The 20,228-nt window shown below is 42.4% G+C and overlaps 1 protein-coding gene across 1 annotated transcript in view; it reads left to right on the forward strand.

Moving 5' to 3' along the window:
- The window catches only part of dicer1 (dicer 1, ribonuclease type III), a 154,189-nt gene that overhangs the window by 84,529 nt on the left and 49,432 nt on the right, over nucleotides 1-20,228 (forward strand). The window contains exons 20-21 of the mRNA XM_034195024.1: nucleotides 11,380-11,555; nucleotides 19,112-19,874. Coding sequence (XP_034050915.1) covers nucleotides 11,380-11,555; nucleotides 19,112-19,874 — 939 coding nt within the window. The remainder of the gene's footprint in view (nucleotides 1-11,379; nucleotides 11,556-19,111; nucleotides 19,875-20,228) is intronic.

Raw genomic sequence — 20,228 nt, forward strand, 5'->3', positions numbered from 1 at the left:
TGGTCTGATGAGTCCACATTTCAGATTGTTTTTGGATATCATGGACGTCGTGTCCTCGGGACAAAAGAGGAAAAAGACGATCCAGATTGTTACCAGCACAAAGTTCAAAAGCCAGCATCTGTGACGGTATGGGGGTGTGTTAGTGCCCATGGCATGGACAACTTACACATCTGTGATGGTATGGGGGTGTGTTAGTGCCCATGGCATGGGCAGCTTACACATCTGTGATGGTATGGGGGTGTTAGTACCCATGGCATGGGGAACTTACACATCTGTGATGGTATGGGGGTGTGTTAGTGCCCATCGCATGGGGAACTTACACATCTGTGATGGTATGGGGATGTGTTAGTGCCATGGGAGATGGATTTTTTTTTTGTGTGTTTTTTTTTGTGTTTTTTGTTTTTACTGTTTTGGGGGTCTTTTGGGCCTGTGTGTCTGTGTTGTTCTACTGGTTTTGGGACTTGTTGGACCTGTGTGTGTGTGTTTGTTTGTTTGTGTGTGTGTTGTTTTTTGCTCGTTTTTGACTGATTTTAGAATCTGTTGTACCTGTGTGTCCATGTTGTTGTAATGTCTTTGTTCGTTTGGGGATGTTGGACCTGTTCCATGTTCTACTGGTTTTGGGACCTGTTGGACATGTGTGTCCGTGTTGTACTGGTTTTGGCATCTGTTGGAACTGTGTGTCAGTGTTGTTGTTGTTTTTTTCTACTGGTTTTGGGATCTGTGCGTCCATGTTGTTGTCCTGATTTTGTGATCTGTTGAACCTGTGTGTCCATGTTGTTGTTGTTGTTGTGTTTTTTTGGTCTGTTGGACCTGTGTGTCCATGTTTTTGGGTGGGCGGGGGTTTGCTCTTTTTGAGATCAAATTGGGCCTGTGTTTCCATGTTGTTGTTTCTTTGTTTTGTTTTGTTTTTACTGGTTTTGGGATCTTTTGGATCTGTGTGTCCGTGTTCTACTGGTTTTGGGACCTGTTGGACATGTGTGTCCGTGTTGTTACTTTTATTTTTGTTTTGTTTTTTGTTTTTTTTTTTTGGGGTTTTTTTACTGGTTTTGGTATCTGTTTGACCTGTTTTGGGATGTTGGACCTCTGTGTCCATATTGTTGTACTGGTTTTGGGATCTTTGTGCATGTTGTTGTTCTTTTGCTTTTTTTCTGTTTTTGGGATCTGTTGGACCTCTGTGTGTGTGTGTTTTTGTTTTTTTGCTTGTTTTTGACTGGTTTTGGAATCTGTTGTACCTGTGTGTCCATGTTGTTGTGATATCATTTTTCGTTTTGGGATTGTTGGACCTGTGTCTGGACCTGTGTGTCCATGTTGTACTGGTTTTGGCATCTGTTGGAACTGTGTGTTCCTGTTGTTGTTGTTGTTTCTTTGTTTTGTTTTGTTTTGTTTTTTTTACTGGTTTTGGGATCTGTTGGATCTGTGTGTCCATGTTCTACTGGTTTTGGGACCTGTTGGACATGTGTGTCCGTGTTGTTACTTTTCTTTTTGTTTCTGTTTTTTTTTTTTTACTGGTTTTGGTATCTGTGGGACCTGTATGTCCATTTTGTTGTGATGTCTTTGTTCGTTTTGGGATGTTGGACCTGTGTGTCCAAGTTGTACTGGTTTTGGCATCTGTTGGAACTGTGTGTCCTTGTTGTTGTTTCTTTGTTTTTGTTTTTTTTTTACTGGTTTTGGTATCTGTTGGACCTGTGTGTCCATGTTGTTGTGATGTCTTTGTTCGTTTTGGGATGTTGGACCTGTGTGTCCAAGTTGTACTGGTTTTGGCATCTGTTGGAACTGTGTGTCCTTGTTGTTGTTTCTTTGTTTTTTTTTTTTTTTTTTTTACTGGTTTTGGGATCTGTTGGACCTGTGTGTCCATGTTGTTGTTATGTCTTTGTTCATTTTGGGATGTTGGACCTGTGTGTCCATGTTGTAATGGTTTTGGAATCTGTTGGAGCTGTGTGTGCATGTTGTTCTACTGGTTTTTGGGACCTGTTGGACATGTGTGTCCTTGTTGTTACTTTTCTTTTTGTTTCTGTTTTTACTGTTTTGGGGATCTGTTGGACCTGTGTGTGTTGTTTTTTTGCTCGTTTTTGACTGGTTTTGGAATCTGTTGTACCTGTGTGTCCATGTTGTTGTGATGTCTTTGTTCGTTTTGGGATGTTGGAACTGTGCCCATGTTGTACTGGTTTTGGGACCAATTTTATTCACTTTATATATGCTTCCCTTAGGCAGTATTATTAGACGGTATTGCTTAAATTTTCATTGTTACGCAGATGATACCCAGCTTTATCTATCCATGAAGCCAGAGGACACACACCAATTAGCTAAACTGCAGGATTGTCTTACAGACATAAAGACATGGATGACCTCTAATTTCCTGCTTTTAAACTCAGATAAAACTGAAGTTATTGTACTTGGCCCCACAAATCTTAGAAACATGGTGTCTAACCAAATCCTTACTCTGGATGGCATTACCCTGACCTCTAGTAATACTGTGAGAAATCTTGGAGTCATTTTTGATCAGGATATGTCATTCAAAGCGCATATTAAACAAATATGTAGGACTGCTTTTTTGCATTTACGCAATATCTCTAAAATCAGAAAGGTCTTGTCTCAGAGTGATGCTGAAAAACTAATTCATGCATTTATTTCCTCTAGGCTGGACTATTGTAATTCATTATTATCAGGTTGTCCTAAAAGTTCCCTAAAAAGCCTTCAGTTAATTCAAAATGCTGCAGCTAGAGTACTGACGGGGACTAGAAGGAGAGAGCATATCTCACCCATATTGGCCTCTCTTCATTGGCTTCCTGTTAATTCTAGAATAGAATTTAAAATTCTTCTTCTTACTTATAAGGTTTTGAATAATCAGGTCCCATCTTATCTTAGGGACCTCGTAGTACCATATCACCCCAATAGAGCGCTTCGCTCTCAGACTGCAGGCTTACTTGTAGTTCCTAGGGTTTGTAAGAGTAGAATGGGAGGCAGAGCCTTCAGCTTTCAGGCTCCTCTCCTGTGGAACCAGCTCCCAATTCAGATCAGGGAGACAGACACCCTCTCTACTTTTAAGATTAGGCTTAAAACTTTCCTTTTTGCTAAAGCTTATAGTTAGGGCTGGATCAGGTGACCCTGAACCATCCCTTAGTTATGCTGCTATAGACGTAGACTGCTGGGGGGTTCCCATGATGCACTGTTTCTTTCTCTTTTTGCTCTGTATGCACCACTCTGCATTTAATCATTAGTGATCGATCTCTGCTCCCCTCCACAGCATGTCTTTTTCCTGGTTCTCTCCCTCAGCCCCAACCAGTCCCAGCAGAAGACTGCCCCTCCCTGAGCCTGGTTCTGCTGGAGGTTTCTTCCTGTTAAAAGGGAGTTTTTCCTTCCCACTGTAGCCAAGTGCTTGCTCACAGGGGGTCGTTTTGACCGTTGGGGTTTTACATAATTATTGTATGGCCTTGCCTTACAATATAAAGCGCCTTGGGGCAACTGTTTGTTGTGATTTGGCGCTATATAAAAAAATTGATTGATTGATTGTTGTTTCTTTTGTTTTGTTTTTTTTTTTGTTGTTTTTTTTTTTACTGCTTTTGGGATCTGTTGGAACCGTGTGTCTGTGTTGTTGTTTTGTTTTTGTTTTTTTTTTGTTTTTTTTTACTGGTTTTGGGATCTGTTGGACCTGTGTGTCCATGTTGTTGTTTCTTTGTTTGCTTGTTTTTTTACTGGTTTTGGGATCTGTTGGACCTGTGTGTCCATGTTGTTGTTATGTCTTTATTCGTTTTGGGATCTGTTGGACCTGTGTGTCCATGTTGCTGCTGTTTTTTTTGTTGTTGTTGTTGTTTGTTTGTTTTGGGATGTTGGACCTGTGTGTCCTTGTTGTACTGGTTTTGGCATCTGCTGGAACTGTGTGTCCGTGTTGTTGTTTGTTAGTTTTTTGTTGTTGTTGTTTGTTTGTTTGTTTTTTACTGGTTTTGGGATCTGTTGGACCTGTGTGTCCATGTTGTTGTGATGTCTTTGTTCGTTTTGGGATGTTGGACCTGTGTGTCCATGTTGTACTGGTTTTGGGATCTGTTGGACCTGTGTGTCCGTGTTCTACTGGTTTTGGGATCTGTTGGAGCTGTGTGTGCATATTGTTCTACTGGTTTTTGGGACCTGTTGGACATGTGTGTCCTTGTTGTTACTTTTGTTTTTGTTTCTGGTTTTACTGTTTTGGGGATCTGTTGGACCTGTGTGTGTATGTGTGTGTGTTGTTTTTTTGCTCGTTTTTGATTGGTTTTGGAATCTGTTGTTCCTGTGTGTCCATGTTGTTATGATGTCTTTGTTCGTTTTGGGATGTTGGACCTGTGTGTCCATGTTGTACTGGTTTTGGCATCTGTTGGAACTGTGTGTCCGTGTTGTTGTTTCTTTGTTTGTTTGTTTTACTGGTTTTGTGATCTGTTGGAACTGTGTGTCCATGTTTTGTTTCTTTGTTTGTTTTTTGTTGTTGTTTTTTTTTTTACTGGTTTTGGGATCTGTTGGACCTGTGTGTCCATGTTGTTGTGATGTCTTTGTTCGTTTTGGGATGTTGGAACTGTGTGTCTATGTTGTTGTTTTGTTTGTTTTTTGTTGTTTTTGTTTTTTTTAAACTGGTTTTGGGATCTGTTGGACCTGTGTGTCCATGTTGTTGTACTGGTTTTGGGATCTGTTGGAACCGTGTGTGTATGTGTGTGTGTTGTTTTTTTGCTCGTTTTGGATTGGTTTTGGAATCTGTTGTTCCTGTGTGTCCATGTTGTTATGATGTCTTTGTTTGTTTTGGGATGTTGGACCTGTGTGTCCATGTTGTACTGGTTTTGGCATCTGTTGGAACTGTGTGTCCATGTTGTTGTTTCTTTGTTTGTTTGTTTTACTGGTTTTGTGATCTGTTGGAACTGTGTGTCCATGTTGTTGTTTCTTTGTTTGTTTTTTGTTGTTTTTTTTTACTGGTTTTGGGATCTGTTGGACCTGTGTGTCCATGTTGTTGTGATGTCTTTGTTCGTTTTGGGATGTTGGAACTGTGTGTCTATGTTGTTGTTTTGTTTGTTTTTTGTTGTTTTTGTTTTTTTTTTTTTACTGCTTTTGGGATCTGTTGGAACCGTGTGTCCATGTTGTTGTTTTGTTTGTTTTTTGTTGTTTTTTTTGTTGTTTTTTTACTGGTTTTGGGATCTGTTGGACCTGTGTGTCCATGTTGTTGTACTGGTTTTGTGATCTGTTGGAACCGTGTGTCCATGTTGTACTGGTTTTGGGATCTGTGTGTCCGTGTTGTTGTACTGTTTTTATGATCTGTTGGACCTATGTGTCCATGTTGTTGTTTTTGTTTGGCGGGGGGGGGGGGTGCTCCTTTTGGGATCAGATTGGACCTGTGTGTCCGTGTTGTTGTTGATGATTTTTTTTTTTTTTTCTTTTGGGTCTGTTGGACCTGTGTGTCTAGGTTGTTTTTTTGGCGGGGGGTTGCTCGTTTTGGGATCTGATTTGACCTATGTGTCCATGTTGTTGTTGTTTCTTTGTTTTGTTTTTTTGTTGTTTTTTTTACTGGTTTTGGGATCTGTTGGACCTGTGTGTCCATGTTGCTGCTGTTGCTGTTTTTTGTTTTTTTGTTGTTTTTTTTTACTGGTTTTGGGATCTGTTGGACCTATGTGTCCATGTTGTTGTTGTTTCTTTGTTTTGTTTTTTTTTTTTTTTTTTTTACTGGTTTTGGGATCTGTGGGACCTGTATGTCCATTTTGTTGTGATGTCTTTATTTTGGGATGTTGGACCTGTGTGTCCATGTTGTACTGGTTTTGGCATCTGCTGGAACTGTGTGTCCGTGTTGTTGTTTGTTAGTTTTTTTTTGTTGTTTGTTTTTTTGTTACTGGTTTTGGGATCTGTTGGACCTGTGTGTCCATGTTGTTGTGATGTCTTTGTTCGTTTTGGGATGTTGGACCTGTGTGTCCATGTTGTACTGGTTTTGGGATCTGTTGGTTCTGTGTGTCCGTGTTCTACTGGTTTTGGAATCTGTTGGAGCTGTGTGTGCATGTTGTTCTACTGGTTTTTTGGACCTGTTGGACATGTGTGTCCTTGTTGTTACTTTTCTTTTTGTTTCTGTTTTTACTGTTTTGGGGATCTGTTGGACCTGTTTGTGTATGTGTGTGTTGTTTTTTTTGCTCGTTTTTGACTGGTTTTGGAATCTGTTGTACCTGTGTGTCCATGTTGTTATGATGTCTTTGTTCATTTTGGGATGTTGGACCTGTGTGTCCGTGTTGTACTGGTTTTGGGATCTGTGTGTCCATGTTGTTGTACTGATTTTGTGATCTGTTGGACTTGTTTCCATGTTGTACTGGTTTTGGGATCTGTGTGTCCGTGTTGTTGTACTGATTTTGTGATCTGTTGGACCTGTGTGTCCATGTTGTTGGTTCTTTTTTTGGGGGGGGGGGGGGGGGGTGCTCCTTTTGGTATCAGATTGGACCTGTGTGTCCGTGTTGTTGTTGATTTTCTTTTTGGCAGGGGGGTTGCTCATTTTGGGATCTGATTTGACCTATGTGTCCATGTTGTTGTTGTTTCTTTGTTTTGTTATGTTTTATTTATTTTTTTATTGGTTTTGGGATCTGTTGGGCCTGTGTGTCCTTGTTGTTCTACTGGCTTTGAGACCTTTTGAACCTGTGTGTCCATGTTGTTCTACTGGTTTTGGGATCTGTTGGACGTCTGTGTCCGTGTTGTTCTACTGGTTTTGGGACCTATTGAACCTGTGTGCCTGTGTTGTTTTACTGGTTTTGGGACCTATTGAACCCGTGTGTCCATGTTCTACTTTTTTTGGGATCTGTTGGACCTGTGTGTTTGTGTTTTTGTTGTTTTTTATTTTGTTTTTTAGTGGTTTTGGGACCTGTTGGACCTGTGTGTGCGTGTTGTTCTACTGGCTTTGGGACCTGTTGGACCTGTGTGTCCATGTTGTTGTTTTTTGTTGTTCTGGGGTCTTTTGGACCTGTGTGTTTGTTGTTCCATTGGTTTTAGGACCTGTTGGACCTGTGTTTCTGTGTTGTTGTTTTTTTTTTGTTTTTTCTTTTTGGGATCTGTTGGACCAGTGTGTCTGTTTTATTGTTTTTTTGGGGGGCGGGGGGATCTGTTGGACCCCTGTGTCTGTATTTTTCGGGGGGTTTTTTCACTGGTTTTGGGATGTGTTGGACCTGTGTGTCTGTATTTGTTTCTTGTTTTTTCTTCTTCTTTTTACTGGTTTTGAGATCTGTTGGACCTGTGTGTCTGTATTTGTGTCTTCATTTTTCTTTTTCTTTTTTACTGGTTTTGGTGTCTTTGTTGTTGTTGTTTTGTTCGTTTTGGGTCTGTTGGACCTGTGTGTCTGTGTTGTTTTTTTTTTGGGGGGGGGGTGCTCGTTTTGGCATCTGGTTTGACCTGTGTGTCCGTGTTGTTCTACTGTTTTTGGGATCTATTGAACCTGTGTGTCCATGTTGTTCTACTGGTTTTGGGACCTATTGAACCTCTGTGTCCATGTTGTTCTACTGGTTTGGGGATCTGTTGGACCTGTTTGTCTGTGTTGTTGGTTTTTTGTTTTGTTTTTTACTGGTTTTGGGACCTGTTGGACCTGTGTGTGCATGTTGTTCTACTGGTGTTGGAACCTCTTCGGCCTGTGTGTCCATTTTGTTGTTGTTTTTTTGTTTGTTTGTTTTTTTGTCATTGTTGTTTTTATTACAGTTTCTATGGTCTTTTGGTCCTGTGTTTGTGTTGTTCCATTGGTTTTGGGACCTGGTGGACCTGTGTGTCTGTGTTGTTGTTTTTTGGGGGAGCTGTGGGATCTGTTGGACCCCTGTGTCTCTATTTTTTTTTCACTGGTTTTGGGATGTGTTGGGCCTGTGTCTGTATTTGTTGCTTGATTTTTTTTTTTGTTTTTGTTTTGTTTTTGTTTTTTTTTTGTTTTTGTTTTTTTTTTACTAGCTTTGGGATCTGTTGGACCCGTGTGTCTCTATTTTATTTTCTTTTATTTTCTTTTTTTACCGGCTTTGGGATCTGTTTGACCTGTGTCTGTATTTGTTGTTTCTTTTTGTTTTTGTTTTTTTTTTGTTTTGTTTTTTACTGGTTTTGGGATCTGTTTGACCTGTGCCTGTATTTGTTTCTTCTTTTTTTTTTCTGGTGTTGGGATCTGTTGGACCCGTGTGTCTGTATTTTATTTTTTACTGGCTTTGGGATCTGTTTGACCTGTGTCTGTATTTGTTTCTTTTTTTTTTTTTCTTTTTTTTTCGTTTTGTTTTTTACTGGTTTTGGGATCTGTTGGACCTGTGTGTCCGTGTTGTTCTACTGGCTTTGGGATCTATTGAACCTGTGTGTCCATGTTGTTCTACTGGTTTTGGGACCTATTGAACCTCTGTGTCCATGTTGTTCTACTGGTTTGGGGATCTGTTGGACCTGTTTGTCTGTGTTGTTGGTTTTTTGTTTTGTTTTTTACTGGTTTTGGGACCTGTTGGACCTGTGTGTGCATGTTGTTCTACTGGTGTTGGAACCTCTTCGGCCTGTGTGTCCATTTTGTTGTTGTTTTTTTGTTTGTTTGTTTTTTTGTCATTGTTGTTTTTATTACAGTTTCTATGGTCTTTTGGTCCTGTGTTTGTGTTGTTCCATTGGTTTTGGGACCTGGTGGACCTGTGTGTCTGTGTTGTTGTTTTTTGGGGGAGCTGTGGGATCTGTTGGACCCCTGTGTCTCTATTTTTTTTTCACTGGTTTTGGGATGTGTTGGGCCTGTGTCTGTATTTGTTGCTTGATTTTTTTTGTTTTTGTTTTGTTTTTGTTTTTTTTTGTTTTGTTTTTTTTTTACTAGCTTTGGGATCTGTTGGACCCGTGTGTCTCTATTTTATTTTCTTTTATTTTCTTTTTTTACCGGCTTTGGGATCTGTTTGACCTGTGTCTGTATTTGTTGTTTCTTTTTGTTTTTGTTTTTTTTTTGTTTTGTTTTTTACTGGTTTTGGGATCTGTTTGACCTGTGCCTGTATTTGTTTCTTCTTTTTTTTTCTGGTGTTGGGATCTGTTGGACCCGTGTGTCTGTATTTTATTTTTTACTGGCTTTGGGATCTGTTTGACCTGTGTCTGTATTTGTTTCTTTTTTTTTTTTCTTTTTTTTTCGTTTTGTTTTTTACTGGTTTTGGGATCTGTTGGACCTGTGTGTCCGTGTTGTTCTACTGGCTTTGGGACCTTTTGAACCTGTGTGTCCGTGTTGTTCTACTGGTTTTGGGACCTATTGAACCTGTGTGTCCATGTTGTTCTACTGGTTTAAGGATCTGTTGGACCTGTGTGTCTGTGTTTTTGTTGTTTTTTATTTAGTTTTTTACTGGTTTTGGGACCTGTTGGACTTGTGTGTGCTTGTTGTTCTACTGGCTTTGGGACCTGTTGGACCTGTGTGTCCATGTTGTTGTTTTTTGTTGTTCTGGGGTCTTTGGACCTGTATGTTTGTGTTGTTCCATTGGTTTTAGGACCTGTTGGATCTGTGTTTCCGTGTTGTTGTTTTTTTCTTTTTGGGATCTGTTGGACCAGTGTGTCTGTTTTGTTGTTGTTTTTGGGGGGCGGGGGGATCTGTTGGACCCCTGTGTCTGTATTTTTCGGGGGGTTTTCACTGGTTTTGGGATGTGTTGGACCTGTGTGTCTGTATTTGTTTCTTGTTTTTACTGGTTTTGAGATCTGTTGGACCTGTGTGTCTGTATTTGTTTCTTGTTTTTCTTCTTCTTTTTACTGGTTTTGAGATCTGTTGGACCTGTGTGTCTGTATTTGTCTTCATTTTTCTTTTTTACTGGTTTTGGCATGTGTTGGACCTGTGTGTCTGTATTTGTCTTCATTTTTCTTTTTTACTGGTTTTGGCATGTGTTGGACCTGTGTGTCTGTGTTGTTTTTTTTTTGGGGGGGGTTGCTCGTTTTGGCATCTGGTTTGACCTGTGTGTCCGTGTTGTTCTACTAGTTTTGGGAGCTATTGAACCTGTGTGTCCATGTTGTTCTACTGGTTTTGGGAGCTATTGAACCTGTGTGTCCATGTTGTTTTAGTGGTTTTTGGATGTGTTGGACCCGTTTGTCTGTGTCGTTGGTTTTTTTTTTTTTTTTTTTTTTTTTTTTTACTGGTTTTGGGACCTGTTGCACCTGTGTGTCCATTTTGTTGTTGGTTTTTTTGTTGTTGTTGTTTTTATTACCGTTTCTATGGTCTTTTGGACCTGTGTGTTTGTGTTGTAACATTGGTTTTGGGACCTGGTGGACCTGTGTGTCTGTGTTGTTTTTTTTTCTTTTTGGGATCTGTTGGACCTGTGTGTCAGTTTTGTTGTTGTTTTTTGGGGGGGCGGGGGATCTGTTGGACCCCTGTGTCTCTATTTTTTTTTCACTGGTTTTGGGATGTGTTGGACCTGTGTCTGTATTTGTTTCTTGTTTTTTTTTTTTTTTTGTTGTTGTTTTTTTTTTCTTCTTTTTACTGGTTATAGGATCTGTTGGACCTGTGCGTCAGTATTTTCTTTTCGCCTTTTTAAATCTTTTTTTTTTTTTTTTTTTTACTGGCTTTGGGATCTGTTTGACCCATGTGTCTGTATTTGTTTCTTTTCTTTTTTTTTTTACTAGTTTTTGGGATCTGTTGGACCTGTGTGTCTGTATTTTATTTTATTTTATTTTATTTCATTTTTTACTGGTTTTGGGATCTGTTTGACCTGTCTGTATTTGTTTCTTCTTGTTTTTTTGTTTTTGTTTTGTTTTTTACTGGTTTTGGGATCTGTTTGACATGTGCCTGTATTTGTTTCTTCTTTTTTTCTGGTTTTGGGATCTGTTGGACCCGTGTGTCTGTATTTTATTTTATTTTTTCCTGGCTTTGGGATCTGTTCGACCTGTGTCTGTATTTGTTTCTTCTTATTTTTTATTTATTTAGTTATTTTTTTACTGGTTTTGGGATCTGTTGCACCCGTGTGTCTGTATTTTATTTTATTTTATTTTTTTACTGGCTTTGGGATCTAGGATCTGTTTGACCTGTGTCTGTATTTGTTTCTTCTTCTTTTTTTTTCCATTTAGTTTTTTACTGGTTTTGGGATCTGTTGGACCCGTGTGTCTGTATTTTATTTTCTTTTTTTACTGACTTTGGGATTTGTTGGACGTGTGTGTCCGTTATTGTTTTTTTACGGGGGGCCTGCTGGATGAAGTGGTTTGTGGCGTGGTGGTTTATGTCACAGCGTTTAAACAGCTTGCTGATTTTAGGCACAGTGCGTAGAGACCACAGAGATGACGGGAGGTTAAAACAGAGGCTGTCGTTATGGTGAAATCGAACTCTTTATCTGGTACTAGATCTGATATATGACCCTGTTTATGAGCGTGTTTCTGTTGTTGAGTCTGGATGCTGTTGTGTGCGTTTTGAGAATGTATTTCCGAGTTTCGAGTTGTGTTTTTGGTGTTCTGTGTCAGATCCTGGTCCCAGAGCTGTGTGCCATCCACCCCATCCCTGCCTCCCTGTGGAGGAAAGCAGTGTGTCTGCCCAGCATCCTGTACCGCCTTCACTGCCTCCTGACCGCCGAGGAGCTGCGGGCCCAGACAGCCAGGGAAGCTGGAGTCGGAGCCCAGACCCTCCCTCCGGACTTCAGGTTCCACTCCAGTACACATCACAGCCACACACCAGAGGTTTGACTCCGGCAGGTTTCTGTTAACATGAGCTGGTCACTGTGTTCACCTAATGGCTAGCTTTCTGAGCGCTGCTGGCCAGGTAATAATTTTCCAACTTTGTTTCAAGCACACAACTGCCTCCCTCCCGTGGCATGCAGTCATTTTGGGAGACGCTGCATTCACTCGCTCAGCGCACAAATCAACCCGTCGCTGTCTGAGTGCCCAGAGAACAATATGTAGCACAAATGTTCAGTAGACGGAGCGCAGAGTCCATACGGGATCATGTGACATGCTGCCCATTCCGCCACAAACTGCATCTCCACTGTGAGCAACACGACTTATAATGTCCTTAAAAAAAATCCAGACTCATCCTGCCTTAGTAGTGGAGCAGCATAGCAAACCTATTGTGCATTTTGTGATACAAGCACCAAATTTGGCACACATGTACATTAACATATTGCAAACATTTTTAGATATTGGGCCACTCAGAATTCTCTCTTTATGTCCGCCATATTGGATTTCAAAATGGCCGCCATTTGAAATCTACATTTGCGATGTTCCTCGATGCTCTGACAGAGCTGGTCACCTGGTTCCACGCACTAGATCATACCCGCTATGCTAGGTGGATACCAGTGCACCTGAAGGACATGGCCGAACTCACTACCAAACACCCAGACGTCGCCAAGAAATTCAGTGAAGGCCATTTCACAGTTCAGAAAACACAGAGGGTGTTCTTCTCTTCAATCCCGATTGACCAGGCACATGAGCAGAATAATGCCTGCATCAAAGGAGACGGTGGGGCAGTTGGGCTCACTGACAACCCTAGTGCCCTTCGTCGCTGGATGGTTGTGGGACCAGAAGTTGCTAGGGTGATCGAAGAATTCCATGACGGGAACCAATACTTGAGACAGCAAACAGCAGACACACATCATCATGATCAGACGCCAAGTGTACAGGCCTCATTTGTGAAAGATGTTCGCTCTCTTATCGGTGTCATAGAGGAGATGGGCGACCCATTCGAGGAGGAGAGTCAGGATCAAGTCACACTGGACACAAAGGACATCGCAGGTCCTGCTGCCGTGGAGACTGTGATGAATGCCAAGAGGATTGGCCAAGAGCAGTTCAAGGCTTTCACCAGAGAGTGTCTGTTGGACAGAACAAAGGCATTGGACGACCACATTCCTCGTAACAAGGTGAAGGTGTTCAGCACTTCCACTCCAAGAAACCAGAGTAAAGGTCAGCAACAGCTCGCCTCTGTCAAGAATGACCATGAACTGTTCGCACGCCTGTACATTAGCTGCCAGACGAGGGATGGAAACCTTGAGGAGTTCTTTCGTCACGAGAACCAGGCATGTCCTCCTGCACTGTCTGCTGGTGGAAACCTCTTCACTGGTACCAAGAATGATCTCATCACATGCTTAGAAGAAGTCTCCAAGGCCAAGACAGAGACTCTTGTCACTACCTGTATAGTGCTTGATGGAGCAGCCATCGTCTAGATGCTGAAGCCGGCTGCATTAAAGACCTTTGAAGAGTATGCACATCAGATCTTCATCCCATATATATCTACGAAGCTGCAAACAGTGTCACGCCTGGATCTGGTCTGAGATACTTACCATGCTGATTCACTGAAAGGTAGTACACGTGCAAAGCGGGGACACGGTGTGCAGAGACGTGTGGCGGCCGCCGCAGCCATACCAGGAAACTGGCAGAACTTCCTACGAGTGGACAGCGACAAGACCGAGTTGTTCAGGTTCCTCTCAGCAGCTCTCATGGAATGGTTTGACCAGGAGGACAAGCAACTCGTCATTACTGATGGAGAGGCAGTGCTCAGTAAGCCACTATTACCAAATCTGACCTCACTCGCCCCATGTAACCATGAAGAGGCTGACAGTCGGATGTTGCTGCATGCATCTCATGCAGCCAAGCATGGACGCCATTCAGTAGTCATCCGGACTCTAGACACCGATGTTGTGGTGCTGGCAGTGTCCGTGGTACAGGAGTTGCAACCAGAAGACGAACTATGGCTGGCATTCGGAACAGGCCAAAGATTCCGATACCTAGTAGCACACGAAATAGCAGCTGGACTGGGACGAGAGAAGGCTCGTGCACTGCCAATGTTCCATGCTCTAACTGGATGCGACACTGTGTCCAGTTTTGCCAGACATGGCAAGAAGACTGCGTGGGCAGTCTGGACGGTACTGCCTGAACTCACTGAGGCGCTGCTGCTGCTGTCCTCCGCACCACGTGACATACCAAATGATGCAGTGTGCATCATCGAGAGGTTCGTGATCCTGTTGTATGATCGAACCAGCAAATGCACGGACATTGAGACGGCCAGGAGGAAACTCTTCGCAAGGAAGAACAATGTGCAGCTGATCCCTCCAACGAAGGCAACTTTAGAGGAACATGTCAAGAGGGCAGTGTATCAGGGTGGACATGTGTAAGTCAGATACTGCTGCCAGCACCAGAGCTCCCTCCACCAACCAACTGGGGTTGGTCAATGACTGGAGGACACTACACACCATACTGGACCAGGCTACCTGAGGCAGCTCACAGCTGCATTGAGCTGGTTTCTTGCAAGTGCCAGAAAGGGTGTGTGAGGCGCTGCAAATGCAAGAAGGCTGCCCTTCAGTGCACAGCCCTCTGTGTGTGTGAAGGGGACTGCACATGACGATGAGTCCACAACATACATGTACTTGTGGCAGTGCTGAACTTAACATGACACTGTTTATGTACACATATCTTCAGTACCGATATATACCTAGCCTCAGATACCAGACCATTGTAGAATGTCAGTATACACCTAGCCTCAGATATTAGATTAGATTAGATGATATTAAGACATTTACAGACCTAAGACTTTTACACCCATTTAACATGCTTTCATAAAATCATTCTTTTCAAAGTATCGTGTTCAATCTAATATTTGCCTAGATAATTTTGAATTACAGTTATATAACAGACTGTGAAAGATAACATTAAGTTGAAATTGGTACCATTGGATTGTGCATTGGATTAGATTTGTGCATTAGAATTTTAGATTTGTGCATTAGAATTGTGCACTGGATTGTGCATTGGATTGTGAAATTGGTACCATTGGATTCCTTGCCCCCAAAAACATACATTTAGACACCAAAATGAAGTCAATAGCAGCATTAGACCCACAGATAATCGCAAATGTAGATTTCAAATGGCGGCCAATTTGAAATCCAATATGGCGGACATAAAGAGAGAATTCCGAGTGGCCCAATATCTGAATATGTTCGCACATGTTAATATACATGTGTGCCAAATTTGGTGCTTGTATCACAAAATGCACAATCCTTTTGAATATTTGGGCTAAACTGCCCCACTATAGGACCTGAGTGACCGGAGCACCTTAAAACAGCGACTCACCGTGGATTTAATCATTCACCTGTCATAACATAATGCTAATGGGCTAATGCTAGCATGAAAACTTATTCCCGCCATATTACACAGTGTTAACAGGCATCACATAACGTGATGCTAAGGGGCTAATGTTAGCATGACCAATGAGATTCATAATGTTTAAAAATTATAGTTCCAATTTTGTTGAGAAAAGTTTTGCTGCACATCTTTTGTGACTTTGACATTGAAGAAATGACATTCTGACTGTATTTCTGGATTTTCACTGAGGGTTTTTTATGGAAAGACTGTCCATGACAAAACGGACAGTGTTGGGACCTGAGAGAATAATGTTTTAGATGTAATGTGAATATTCCAGGTTGCGTGCTTTGTGTATAAATGCTAGACTGGAGATGGTCATAGGTGTGAAACCTCTGTTTGTATACGGATTTCTGTCAAAATTTGTGAATTTTTTTAAAAAAAGTATGTTTTATGGCTTTATTTTGTCACAAAACGCATTCCTCAAAACGTGTGTCCCTGTGCAGTAAATCAAACGTACCCCTCTCTTCTTCTACGGTGTTTAATGGCAGCCAGCATCCTTATTGTTGCACTGCTGCCACCTGCTGCATCAGTCCGTTATAGCAGTACTAAATCATCTCGATGAGTCTAGTGTCTTTCAAGTATTAAAAAGCCAACACTTCCCATCTCACTTGACCTTATGGCTAAAATAGTTTCTACAGAAACTTCTTTCAAACCTTAGAATTGACTTCCTTCAGTTTTATATAGTAGAGAAGCTTGAATCTTCTACTGGACTGGGTTGCTTGACGTGAGGACGTTTCGCTTCAAATCGCAGAAGCTTCCTCAGCTAAAATTCTTGCTCTGGTGGTCTGACTTCTGTCTTGACTCTTGTAGAGAAGAATAAACAAGAAGTCACAAAAGCTGGAGTTTTAAACCTAACCAGACCCCTCCTGCCGAGAGGCAGACTGCTGTGGGCTAGTGACTAAACAATAGCTCTAATTAGTACCTATTGTGCTCTAGTTAGCACCCTCCTAATGACAGGGCAGCTGTCCCTCCTAATGATGGGACGGGCCCTCTCCTGATGGCTCCCTTGACGACTCTGCTGATAACGTGAATGACTCATTACCATGAACAAAAGACTGAAACTCCTTTGACCTGAGTACCCCATTGTAAACAGGGGATAAAGCGTGTCTCAGACCCCCTCCCCGGTTAAGGCTAGGTTTCAAACGTTTCCAAAAGAATGCCTCCTTGACCCCTCTCTCAAACCATTTCTTCTCTCTGGCTAATATTTTAACTTCCTTGTCCTCAAACGTGTGGTTAGTGTCTTTAAGGTGGAGATGAACTGCAGACTGAGGTCCACTGGCGACCTCTCTGCGGTGCTGGTATAGCCTTTTGTGTAAAGGTTGCTTAGTCTCACTTATGTAGTGTTTGTTACAGTTTTCCTGACATCTGATAGAATACACTACATTGCTCTGTTTGTAACTAGGGATCATGTCCTTAGGGTGAACTAATTTCTGTCTCAAGGTGTTAACCGGTTTAAAGTAAACTGGGATTTTGTGCTGTCTGAAGATCCTCTGTAGTTTTTCCCCTACTCCTGCTAAATAAGGGAGAGACACTCCTCTTCTTCTTGTCTCCGTCTCCTGTCTATCTGGTCTCTTTGTTTTCTGGGACTTCTGCGCTTTGTCCAGGGACCATCGTGGGTACCCACATACTGTGAGGGCTTTCCGTACAAGTTGTTGTTCTTTAGCCCTTCTCTCTGCAGTTGTGGGCACCTGTAGGGCTCTGTGTTGAAGAGTCCTGATCACCCCGAGCTTGTGTTCAAGGGGGTGGTTTGAGCCAAAGAGCAGATATTGGTCAGTGTGAGTTGGTTTTCTGTAAACCCCTGCCTGTTCTCTCCAATCGTAACATCACAGTCCAAGAAGGCTAAATGGTTGTTTGTGGCATCCTCACGTGTGAACTTGATATTGGCGTCCACCGAGTTGATGTGTTCTGTAAAGTCCTAAACTTCCTGTTGCTTGATTTTAACCCATGTGTCATCAACATATCTGAACCAGTGACTGGGAGAGATGCCCGTGAAAGACGTCAAGGCTGTCTTCTCCACTCGCTCCATGTACAGATTGGCCACAATGGGGGATACCGGAGACCCCATTGCACAACCATGAATCTGCCTGTAGTAATTCCCCCTAAACAGGAAATACGTGGTGTTAAGACAGATCTCCAAGAGTTGGCAGATGTGGTCTGGTGTGAGTTTGGTCCTTTCAAGTAGAGACACATCCTCCAGCAGTCTCTGCCTCACAGCCGAGACGGCCTCAGCGGTGGGGATGCAGGTGAACAACGAAGTCACATCAAATGACACCATAGTTTCATCTGCCTCCAGCTGCAGGTCAATCAATCAATCAATCAATTTTTTTATATAGTGCCAAATCACAACAAACAGTTGCCCCAAGGCGCTTTATATTGTAAGGCAAGGCCATACAATAATTATGTAAAACCCCAACGGTCAAAACGACCCCCTGTGAGCAAGCACTTGGCTACAGTGGGAAGGAAAAACTCCCTTTTAACAGGAAGAAACCTCCAGCAGAACCAGGCTCAGGGAGGGGCAGTCTTCTGCTGGGACTGGTTGGGGCTGAGGGAGAGAACCAGGAAAAAGACATGCTGTGGAGGGGAGCAGAGATCAATCACTAATGATTAAATGCAGAGTGGTGCATACAGAGCAAAAAGAGAAAGAAACACTCAGTGCATCATGGGAACCCCCCAGCAGTCTACGTCTATAGCAGCATAACTAAGGGATGGTTCAGGGTCACCTGATCCAGCCCTAACTATAAGCTTTAGCAAAAAGGAAAGTTTTAAGCCTAATCTTAAAAGTAGAGTGTCTGTCTCCCTGATCTGAATTGGGAGCTGGTTCCACAGGAGAGGAGCCTGAAAGCTGAAGGCTGTGCCTCCCATTCTACTCTTACAAACCCTAGGAACTACAAGTAAGCCTGCAGTCTGAGAGCGAAGCGCTCTATTGGGGTGATATGGTACTATGAGGTCCCTAAGATAAGATGGGACCTGATTATTCAAAACCTTATAAGTAAGAAGAAGAATTTTAAATTCTATTCTAGAATTAACAGGAAGCCAATGAAGAGAGGCCAATATGGGTCCTTGATCTTGTTCACAAAATCTTGTGTGTTCTCCACATGGTGGCCTCAAGCAACCCAGTCCAGTCGAAGATTCAAGCTTCTCTAATATGGACACCACCTGGACAACTGAGAGCCTACACAGAAACATTCCTTCAGTTTTTACTCTTTAATAGATAAACCATTCAAAATTGACTTGATATATTTTGTAAAATAAAATATTTTGAGGTAAAATTAACATCCTGTGCTAAATAAATACTATACGGGTATATTCATTGGTTATGATTTTGATTATTTATATTACAGCTGGTGGCATTTGAAAGCGCTGCATTTTGGTGATGGTATTTCACACTTTATTTAGAAATCAATTGGTCTGGTGGTGGAATTAGACATAACTGTAGTATTGATGTGGTGACGGTCTTTTTTAATTTCATTTTTAATTATTGCATCATTTTTAAATTACAAGTGGCCAAAGAATTTTCATTGGCAATAGTTATCATGTCTTTAAGTGTATTATTTACGACAGGCAGAAAGGGTGTAATTATTGATTTGTTTTTTTTTTAAAGACACACTTAGAGTTTGATAAATGTAGATTGAAAACTATGAAAGCAGAAGTTATTTTAAATTATTTAATGCAGACAGTCAGTCCATTTGTGGAAACTTATTACAGACAAAACATACAATATAGTAAATAAATGTTAATGCAATCAAGACTTGAGCCAGATTTTGTTCAAGTATAAGAATCAAATATCGCTGTGTTTTAAACCAAGAAAAACTGACCAAAATTCTCTCAGAATGCATCACATTGCACCATTTTTTTTTTCCCAAAATTTTCGGGGGGTGCATGCTCCTGGACACCCCCCCCCCCCCCCCCCCCCCCCCCCCCAAGGGACCTCGCCCCTTCAGCACTCAGCCATTCACTCACAGAAAATGTTCAGTCAAAACATTTTCAGTTGCTTGCACCCATGGATGTTCTAAACTGGCTCAGAACATGCCCACAGCGGTCTTACAGGTGGTTTCTCTGGTTTTTACAGATACCCAAACCTGGATTTTGGCTGGAAGAGATCCATTGACAGCAAAACATTGATCTTGTGCTCTGAGTCGTGCACCAAGGACGGGGAGGGTCACTGTAAGCATCAAGCGCCTGCATCCCTTCAGCCCCTGTCCCATATACAGCCCAGCTGTCACCACTTGTCCCTGTCTGGGCCGGGCCCTCTGGTGGCCCTGGCATCCAGAGACACTACCTGCACCAGGAACATCACTAACGGCACTGCCCAGCTCACCATCTGTGATGACAATGGCCACCAAGAAGAGCACCTTGATCACTATAACAATTGCCAATACTGGCAGCCCGGCTCGCCTGGACTGCAGAACCCTGAATCAATGCAAACCACTACCTCAGTTCCTGTGCAGTCCTTTCAGAGCCTGAAACCCAGCTGTGGTCCTCCACAGCCCAGTGATGAATGTATAGCAGGGAGGACCTCAGACTACACAAAAAAACCTACCTCAGTCCGTAGGCAGGCAGCCATGGCTCCCAGTGTTCCCACAGCACCCTGTCCTGACCTTGTCTGCATTCCCCAGTCTGGCCCAGAGGCAGGAGGCTCCCCAAAGGGGCTCGGACCCAACCCAGGACTAATTCTGCAAGCCTTGACCCTGTCCAATGCCAGTGATGGCTTCAATTTGGAGCGTCTGGAAATGCTCGGGGACTCTTTCCTCAAGCACGCCATCACCACATACCTATTCTGCACCTACCCTGACGCCCACGAGGGCCGGCTCAGCTACATGCGCAGTAAGAAGGTGAGCGTGAACCGCACACTGTAGTCCTTTAATGAAGGCTCACACTCCCAACACATCCGTTTGACTGTGGGCGACAGGTATTTCTGATCGTTTCTACCAATATGGTGTCTAGAAATGCTGGCTGTGAAGGACGGCTTTCGGACTGTGGTTAGGCGGAGGAAGCCTCGTAGGGCTTGGTGCCCGGTTGTGGTACCCTGATCGCCTTGGGGCAACTGTTTGTTGTGATTTGGCGCTATATAAATAAAATTGATTGATTGATTGATTGATCACACTCGCCACTGTGAACTGTGAATCGGTTTTCCCCCTTAGAGGTGCCTGATGTGAATTCTCTGAGCCCATGAGTGACTTCCACTC

The sequence above is a fragment of the Thalassophryne amazonica genome, chromosome 19 (genome assembly GCF_902500255.1).
Source record: "Thalassophryne amazonica chromosome 19, fThaAma1.1, whole genome shotgun sequence".
In the NCBI taxonomy this organism is placed as follows: Eukaryota; Metazoa; Chordata; class Actinopteri; order Batrachoidiformes; family Batrachoididae; genus Thalassophryne; species Thalassophryne amazonica.